Consider the following 10068-nt stretch of genomic DNA (forward strand, 5'->3'; position numbering starts at 1 on the left):
TTCCGAAACGCGTCTCGCGGCTGATAACCTCGCGGGACGGCGATCCAAAGTTTTCTCGCCAGAAAGTACTGATTATTCTACTTTATTATTATTACCATCGACGGTTCTGTTTGTATAATAATTACGCCGTTTACGCCGCCAGAAAATGGACTTTTGAAGTGGGGGGAAAATGAGAAAAAGTCACCCCTTTTTTACGAGCGTGTTTGCTCTTGAAAGACGAGACAATTCTAATAATCGTGAGAAGCCGTTTCACCACCGCGCGCACCAGAGACGAGGTTTTCCCCGACAAGAAACGAACGAGAAATAGGCTCGCTTTAACGATCAAGATTACGTTGAACGAGGAGGTTTTAATCCACGGCTATCCGTCAAGCGGCTCATTCGCGAGTAAACAGTCGTCGCGACGCGATTTTCACCCCGAAATAACCTTCTCCAGTCTCTATTTCCTCGCTAAAGTTTTTCTCCCGACTCGGTCTCCGTTACCAGCAGCGAGGGATGCGGATCAACGGAGCAAAGGGAAACTCGCGAAGAGAGAAGAGACTAAGGATGAAGTATTCGCTTTCGGACCATTAGGAACACCGTGTAGACACATTTGGCTATGGTCGACGAGCGTGGACGAAAACTCGGACTCGGCCGCGCGGAATTCGCGTTATAATACCAAGAATGAAACTGGGCAAAACGCTGTCGGGATGATCGCCGAGGAATGGGGGAACCGAAGGGGGGAGGAGATGCGGGAAAAAAGCATTCCGCGCCTGCGCGTCCCGATCCATTCTCTCTCTTCTCCGAGGAAAGAGAGCGCCAGCTGAGCTCCCGTCTCTCTCTCTCTCTCTCTCGCTCTCTCTCTCTCTCTCTCTCTCTCTCTCTCTCTCTCTCTCTCTCTCTCTCTCTCTCTCTCTCTCTCTCTCTCTCTCTCTCTCTGATTCTGGCGGCACGGTGACATCTGTCGGAGAGACTGGCCTTTAACTCTCCACCCACCTCCTCACCTACATTATAGCACACGCGTCTTCATCCCCATCGCTTCCCACACTCATCGGTAATCTAGTTTGGAGAAAGGGAATTTTAGGCAGATGCATTATGTAAAGGAGAGAGAATATACCGGAGCTCGCGAACCGTATACGTTCGTATCACGCGCGCAATCTCCGAATCTATTTGGTTAAATTTTCAATATCGGTGCCTTTTGAAATTTCTCGCCATTCTTTTGTTTTCTAGCGTACGTGTTCTACTCCGCCGACCAGATAACGTCGGTGGTCGACCGTGCGCGCCCTTAACTATATCACTCGAACGGCTTGAAAGAATATTGCCACATTTTCGAGGATAATTAAATTACCGGACATAAAAGGATGTCGTAATTACAATATTATTTTGTTGATTTATGGGAATGCGGTAGAGCGATATTCATTCCGTATAGCTCCAACCGATATAGCGTCACTAATCGCGTCCTTAAAATCGTTAAGCTCGTCCGAAATTACGCTGTAAATTGGGTTAAACACCTTTAAATTAAATTATAAATTTTCCAATTCATTATAGTCGATGTCGTTAGGGGTTAAAAGCTCGATATAATTTCCAATACTGATCGGAACATATTGGGGACGTGATAGGGCGAGTCTGCCGAATCGTTGATATATTCCGGCTAATAGGCGGCGCTACTGAAAAAGGTCGAATGACCAAATATACCGGTTGTATCAAATAACGGTACGGGAATTCGCATCCCGCGAAATGAACATTGAGGAAAACTTCGGTAAAAAATGCATTTGGGTCGGTGCAATAACGCGAAATAATTATAGAAACGTGTTATGACCGGTTTAAAAGGGACAACGGTTGTGTGGAAATAAATGAGCAGTCCAGCCCTTCTTTTGTGGCGTCCGTCCCTGACACCGGGGCTTATTGCTCGAGACTGGGATAGAATCGTCGATTTGCTCTCGTTGTCCGCGAGTGAGTGAGTGTGAGAGAGAGCTGGAGAGAATGCGGGGAATCAGCCCGGGAATTATGCTAGAATAAATTTAGGTTCGCACTGCATCAGGGCTCTCCGATCTATTGGAATCTGCTAAAGGGTAGCGACCCTCTTTTTCCTGATATTTTATTCAGCGCTATCGTTATCCCAAAACTAACTTGAGGGGAGTTTTCGCTTCACTTGACTTCGGTTCGTGAAGGTTGGAATCTGGTAGGGGGGCCAAAGAAAGCCGGGTCTTATAAAGGTGGCGCTGGGGAGGCGTGGGTGGCTTTTGTAACGTCGGATAGAGGGAGCATCCGTGTAGAGGTTCTTCGCTCCGTTCAATCTCTGGGCTCTCATTTATTTTACACCCGAGACAGTCTCATTTCCAAGCGATGCGCGTTCTCTCTCTTTCTAGGTATATAATTGGCTTTCCATACGGAAATGGCTAACGGAGAATTTCAGATTCCAAACGTATTACATTCCCCTTTTTCTACTCTTTTTATTTTATTTTCCCCTTTTTTGACCTCCTTTTAACCTCTCTGCCGTGTATCTAAATTAGTCACTTGTTTGGGCGGGATCTATATCGGCCAATTAATATATTTGGCGGCTCTTTTTATGGTTTCATTATAAAGACATTTATATCGACCCTTTTACGCTCGTCAAAATATTTTCGTTTTCTCGGTTTGGTTTGTAAAGTCAATCCATATCCGGAAATTTAGTTTGCGGTAAAACGTCTTATTGTATTAATTTCACATTTGTAATATCGGGATTTATTGCAAATTCGTTGTCTTTGTTACGTCTATTTTTGATCTACCAGCGCCTGTAGAAGTGTTCCAAGCGTTACACAAGGAGGTACAGCGTGAAGTATACCACCAGGGGTATAGTCGTAAATTTTAAGTTTACGTATAATAGCATAATGATAATAGACCTTTCCATAAAATGTTCGTTACGGTAAGAGGGGGAAGGAAAACTGTTTTTGCAAGGATGATTTAGATCAACGTTATGTATATTACTCCTTGTTTTTAACCTCTTGAGCTCGTTATGCGTGCTACAAAACACGGTGGATTAAAATTAATCCAAGTGATAGTGTTAAATTTGTTATATCAAATGTTTAAAGTATAAAAGTATTTCGTTTTCTTAACTAGTCATAAGAGAAGAGGATTTAAATATTTAAAATAACGAAACATTTAGTACGGTTTTGATGAGGTTTAACAGTTTATAGCCTTGTGAACTAAGGTTTAACATTTCATTGACCGTCATAGTAGTGTATCAGGTAAAGATTGTTGTATGTCATAAAATACTAGCTAATAAATATCTAAGTATTATCAATACTTTCACAGAGTTGATATGAGTATTGCAATAATAATTTATTTAATTAGTATCGGAAATAAATTAAAATCAGTTTGAACTCGGATGTCCCTAAGCCTAACCCGAGCTCCGTGTAAAATGTTTGGGGAAAATGCAAAAAATACAGCCAATTTATTGTTTAGTTTTAGCGAAATTGGTGGTGTGTGACGTAGAAAAAACAGTGAAAGGACGTAGAAATATTTAATTTTTATTCATTTACGGTTAACGTAAACTAACTCTTAACGTAAATTATAGGAAGATCCTTTAAATTTAATAAGGTACTCTATAATTTCAATTAGGCTTAATGGGGTTTTAACTCGTCGGAACTTCTTGGGAGTTTATGTACGGTACTTGGGAAAATTTTGAACGTGGATAAGTTTTAAGCGTTGAGTGAAGTGAAAGAGATTTCTCCCTCGCTTCCTCGCTCCGTCAACGCGTCCCTATCTCGTTCTATCGGCCATCCAGAAGCGGAGGAACTCGCCCCTGATTTGAGGCGGGAAATCTTTCGTCGTAAATTACGTTATCGTTCGCGAGATTAACCGAGAAATTGTCAAGACTGTGGTTTTGCGACGGCTTATCCGCGTTTACCATCGATCCGAATCGCCAGTGACCGACGAGGACAAGAGCGGGGTCCAGCGCCGCGATCGCGGACCAGAGAGTGAGACTCGCGGGTTCTGGGTCATTCATTATTCGACACTCGAATGACGACGGACTTTCCTAACGACGTTAGCTCTTAACGAATCATAAATTTGGTTTAAATCTTCGTTCCATATTCGTCATCCGAGACTCGACGAGAAGCACCCGGGTGTCGACAGTTTGGCGTATTTTTCCCACTCATAAAATTAGGATTCCTTCCACCCATCCTCCTACTAGAGTCCTACTCTGGGGATTGAAATCTGATTTCTCGCGGTATAAAGACTTACGGTTAAAATCTCGTCTTTTTTTTTTGGTATTCCGTAAATATTTGGCGCGAAAAGGGTAAACAGTCTTACGGCGTTATTTATTGATATCGCGCGAAACACACCTGCTCTTGTCAGTCGACCAAACGAATCCTTTCGGGGGTTGTCCTCTGGAGAGTTGGCAAGCTCATTTCTACGGTAATGCGGGTTAGGGAAAACACGTCGACTCTAATCCTGATCAAGTATAGAAACTTCTTGAAGTAGAAATCACGGGGGAGATGGGGATTCATTTCGTATATTTGTAACTGGGATCTTTATCGACAGAAGAAAGGAGCCTAAAAAGGTTTGGGAAGAAAGTGAAGAATATGCACCTTCTCTGAGAGAGAGAGAGAGAGAGAGAGAGAGAGAGAGAGAGAGAGAGAGAGAGAGAGAGAGAGAGAGAGAAAGAGACAGAAGAGTGTTTGTTCTTAAGGCCTCCAGAGTTCGTCGTAAGGTTAGGACTCTAGACGCGTGCACTGACGTTGAATGATCATGATGAATGTGGAAGACAGCGGGGACCGGAAGCGTTAACCCTTTTTCCCTTTTCCGTATCTTAAAGGGGGGGGGGAGGGGGCGCTGCTGTCAACTCACCGCGTTTTTATTGTCCCCCCACCCACCACTTTTGCTTTCTGAAAAGGCCGGGTGACGATAATGTAGGTCAAATAACCCTTTTTTAGTTTTGTCATCGAGAAAATTATCCCTCGTTTTATTTGTTTGACTTGATACGCGCGCGGACAGCTCGGATAATTTCGACGTTAACTCGACCTCCTATTAATTTCTAACCACAAATATGTACTTTATCGCGACCGTGCCACCAGCTGTTACTTAGAAACCATACTAAAAATCAGAGTCGCCTATATACAACGTTTTTTTTTTGTTCGAGGTAGTGGATTATTATGCCACAATCACCCGCTAGGGGGCTATGTATCCCGGTGTATACCGCGATATAAAATCTCATTATCTGGGTTATTGCGGCTCGTCTACTTTCGTCCTCGCCAACGAAAACCTAATGAACTAATTTGCTCATTCCATAAGCCGAAGAGCGTTATACTGGGTGGAGATATTTTTAACCCTCGCTACGGGACGAGTTTATCTCTCTTGGCAAGTTATCATGCCTAATTACTATCTAATTAGAGTTATCCTTGTCCTTTTAATGAGAATTTAAGTAGGGAACGAGACTACGGTGTTAATTTTAAAACCATTCTCCTTCATTATCGAGTTCGTTGCGATTTAAAATGATTTAAAACGTGACACGCGTTCTCCAACATTATATACATAACCCGACGCGCTAACGACTTCTACCCGAATTCTACCCCCCTTTCCCATCCCCCTTCAACTTTTAATCACCTTACATGGACGTCCGCGTTTGTACTTTGTAGCCAGTTCGACGTTTGCCGGAGAGAAGCCGGAAGACACTCGTTAAATCCCTCATTCCTACCCCGGCTCACTCGCCCCCTTTTCCCATTTCGTCACGAAGATTTGTTTTCGGCGGCTAAATAATCCATGGGGGGGGGGGTGTCCGCTATCGAAATCAACTTAATCGAGATGGCCCCCTCCCTGCCTTCCCTGGCGTCACGGCCCTTAATCCCCGGTCAGGGGTGTGGCCTTCAGACGGTAACGATCAGCATCAAAATCGTTTCCAATCGTTTTTGCTCGCTGTTAAGTACGATCGACGTTAAAAAAGTACCGGGTAGACTATAGCCAGAGCGGACTTTACCTCCATACACGTTATAAATTTGACTGTTAGGTGATGGCGAATCTCGACTCTTAATAGATTTTACGCTGGGAGGTAATGAGGGTCTTCCTCTCCATTAAGTAGCTTCCTATTTAAGCAAACAACAAATTGATGGACGTTATTCCTATTTGCGTGTATGGAGGCTAACCAATTTTTTTTAGGTCTCATTCTCATCTTTAATTGACGCGACGAAAGTTATGGATCGCGTTCGGTTGTGAGTTGTAAATTATACTAGAAATAAATTAATATATTTCCCCTTTTAAAAATTACAGCTTTCGCGTAAAATATGCCTAATTGATTAAATTTCGGTTGGTTTGTGGTTGGCCACATGAGACGATGTTTAGAAATTCCTTCGAGCCCTGTTCGTGTTCGCACCCGAATCGAATCTTTGATAATATCTGTTAAGTATTTATTTGAGATAAAATGATAAATCCAGGGATTAGCCTGAGTAAAAATGGTTTAACCATTAAGAAAAATTAGCACGTTCTTAGGGCATCAAAATATTTTGAAAATAAAAAAATAGGAAAACGTTTTTCAAATTACTTCTAATTTGAATTAGTAAATTACTTCTATTTTGAAAAGGTAAGTTACTTCTATTTTGAATTTAGTAAATTACTTCTATGTTCATTTCGTAAATTACTTCTATTTTGATTTATTAAATTACTTCGATGTTCATTTAGTAAATTACTTCTATGTTCATTTAGTAAATTACTTCTACGTTCATTTCGTAAATTACGTCTATGTTCATTTCGTAAATCACTTCTATGTTCATTTAGTTAATTGCTTCTATGTTCATTTAGTTAATTGCTTCTATGTTCATTTAGTAAATTGCGTTTATGTCCATTTAGTAAATTACTTCTATGTTCATTTCGTAAACTAATTATATGTTCATTTAGTAAATTACTTCTATGTTCATTTCGTAAATTACTTCTATGTTCATTTCGTAAATTACTTTTATGTTCATTTCGTAAATTACTTCTATGTTCATTTCGTAAATTACGTCTATGTTCATTTCGTAAATTACTTCTATGTTCATTTAGTAAATTACTTCTATGTTCATTTCGTAAATTACTTCTACGTTCATTTCGTAAATTACGTCTATGTTCATTTCGTAAATCACTTCTATGTTCATTTAGTTAATTGCTTCTATGTTCATTTAGTTAATTGCTTCTATGTTCATTTAGTTAATTGCTTCAATGTTCATTTAGTAAATTACTTCTAAGGCTATCGAGACGAATATCGAATACCCAATAATTTTCTAATCGAATACCGAGACGAATAGTAGTTTTTGAACCAAATACCGAATAGTGAGGGTTAATACAAATATTACCTTATCGAATATTCGTCGAATAATAGGCCCGAATATTCGTCGAATACTATACCGAATATTCGTCGAATACTATGCCGAATATTCATCGAATAATAGGCCTGAATATTCGTCGAATAATATGCCGAATATTGACCCAAATATTAATTAAAAATTAATATCTAAATGGTAGATTTGTATCAGTTTAAAGTACCATTGAGCATCCCAAAATAAAAAATATATTTTATTTTAAAATATCACTAGAGTACCCAATCTTTGGTACTACAATATTGAAGTATATCTCGATATTAAATAATAACATCACATTTTAAGGTACTTTTTGTAATTTTTAAAAATATCAGGTACATTTTACTTTCTGAAAAGAACTTTTTTTTTAAATTTTGATGATGTCACTTTAAGTTTTAACTTTAAGTAGATTTTGATGAAAAATGACTAGCTGACAAGCTTTCTCGTTTAGCTGTTAAGATGTTTCCACCAGCTGAAAAGAGTCTTTCAGTTCACTACTCGCCGAAGAAGCAGGTGCAGCTAGGTAGTTTTTAGCTAAACAAGCTAGTATTGGGAACCTTTTTTCATTGTGGAATGTCTGTCTATGGCTCCCCAAGTTAAACAGCTATTTCATCAGTTGACCCATACCTAGCTTCGTTTGGGGTAGCAGTTCTTTCTTTCAATTCATCCCACAAACTACTTTGTTTTGGAACTTCCACTGAAGTACTTAGTTGAGACTCTGCCTCCGATGAGTTGTCTGGTTCGTTTTGTTGGTCTTCATGTCTTCTTTGCATATGTATATCTACTTCTTTTTTAAGAATAGAAACGGCCATAGTCTTTTCCTTGGCATAGAAAGGAACACTTTTGAACCTGGGGTCGACCAGCATTGATATTTTGAATATTGAGGAACTCTTATAGTTTGGAAAACGTGACTTCAATTTCGCAGCAAAACACTTGGCGTACGGGTGAGATGTATTCAATTTTTCCAATTCCTTCTTTAGACAGTATAGCGCAGGGAAAACCGTTGATCGTGTAGGGAACTGGTCACCTGAAAGCTCCCGAGTTGCTTCTTCAAAGGGTGATAGAATTGAAACCAGCTTTTTTAAGGCGCTCCACTCTGAAGAGGTTAAATTATCAATTTCAGTTGTTAACAGCGCTGCTCCAACTGGCACTTTGTTTTCTAGAAGGATTCGGAGCATAAACAAGGAACTGTTCCATCTAGTAACGATGTCTTGTATTCGACATCTCTTGGGAATACAATATTCTTCTTGAGCTATATTCAACGTTTTCAGAGCCTTGTCAGTTGCCACTATGATTGAAGTGTCAAACAATAATTCTGCATTTACTCATAATAATTTCGGTGTCTGCGATATTTTTTTTTCATTTCCTTCATCGTATCTTCGATGACAAGTTGCAAAGTATGTGAAAAGCGGGGAATACTTTTGAAGCCAGATCTAGCAATGCCAGCACTCATGTTTGGTGCGTTATCTGTCAATGCATAAACGATGACTAAGTTATAGTCAATTTCGTAACTTTTCAAACATCATCAGGCTTTCTTTTAAGTTTTCACCAGTGTGAGCTTCGTTGTAATGAATGCGTGCCAAGGAAACATTTTTTGGGATAAAGTCCTTATTTATGTAGTGTAAGGTAACCGAGAGAAAGCTGTTCGATGACCTTGATTTGCAAAAGTCCGATGTAATTCCAATAGCTTCAATTCCTTGGGGTAAGTCTTTAGATATTATGGATTTTACTGCAAGCTCTGTGTTGTTGTACAAATCAGGAATTACTTTCCTAGAAAAATGATGCCTACTAGGAATGACGTATCGTGGTTCACAAGCTTTCAAAACTCCTTTGAATCCAAGATTTTCCACTACTGAATACGGTTCAAAGTCGAGGGCCATCATTATGCCAATTGACTTACAAGTTAGTGATATTCAAAGCCTTAGGGTCGTTCTTTCGAAAGGCTGTTTTTAATCTTACAACTTCTTCTAGGGATAGTTGTTTCTTTAAAGGTTGTGCTTTAAGACTTCGTTTATTTTCGTACTCTTCGTATTCTTTCTTGTGTTTCAGTTTTAAATGATTTATCATACCTGAGGTTGAACCACTTTTCCTTTTGATTATTATAGTGCATAGGTTACAGATGGCCTCTACCCCACGTTGTTTGAAAAATTCCCAAACTGGACTTAATTTTATTCTTTTTATACATAGTGTCTCCACTGTGCTATCAGAAGGTTCAGCTTCGTCATTAGATTCCAAACTACTTTGACTAGCGTTTGAGCTGTAATCACTACCATTGTCGTTTTCTGCAGAGGCCTGAGTACTGGAACATGCTACATTAACTTCACCATTATCCTCAAGATTCATTTTTGGACCAGAATTTAGCTAATTAAAATAAGCTTAATTAACTTATGACAATAATTTTACTTTATTAGAAATGAAAAACCAAAATAAAAAGACTACAAACCAAAACTAAAACTATTCTGAGTAGTCTACCTTTACTTTAAAAAAACTGAAGGGAGAATAGTTTTAGATTTAGTTTTGTTTTTTAATTTTTCGTTTTTTATACTAGACTAGTTGTTGTTTCTGAGTCATGATCTCTATTTTTTTAATAAAATAAAAATTGGTCCTAAGTTAATACGCTCGAGTTAATAGAACTTATTTTCATACTCAAATTCGGCGGAGAAAACTGACCAATGACAACGATCTTTTATATAAAATTTCCGTTTAGATTTTGAATTTACTTTAACTAAGCGCCGCCGTCCTATCCATCAAACGCCAATTTCTGATAGCTCTACCGTAGTAATAC

The 10068-nt window shown here is 39.3% G+C and overlaps 1 protein-coding gene across 1 annotated transcript; it reads right to left on the bottom strand.

The window, feature by feature from the left end:
* Nucleotides 1-8782: 8782 nt before the first annotated feature.
* On the bottom strand, nt 8783-9166 carry LOC149941339 (zinc finger BED domain-containing protein 4-like). Its single transcript, XM_090179460.1, has one exon. The coding sequence runs from the start codon at nt 9164-9166 to the stop codon at nt 8783-8785; it is 384 nt and encodes a 127-aa protein (XP_090035586.1).
* Between the last annotated feature and the right edge of the window lie 902 nt (nt 9167-10068).

Source organism: Leiobunum rupestre, chromosome 6 (genome assembly GCF_980474605.1).
Source record: "Leiobunum rupestre chromosome 6, qqLeiRupe1.1.hap1, whole genome shotgun sequence".
In the NCBI taxonomy this organism is placed as follows: domain Eukaryota; kingdom Metazoa; phylum Arthropoda; class Arachnida; order Opiliones; family Sclerosomatidae; genus Leiobunum; species Leiobunum rupestre.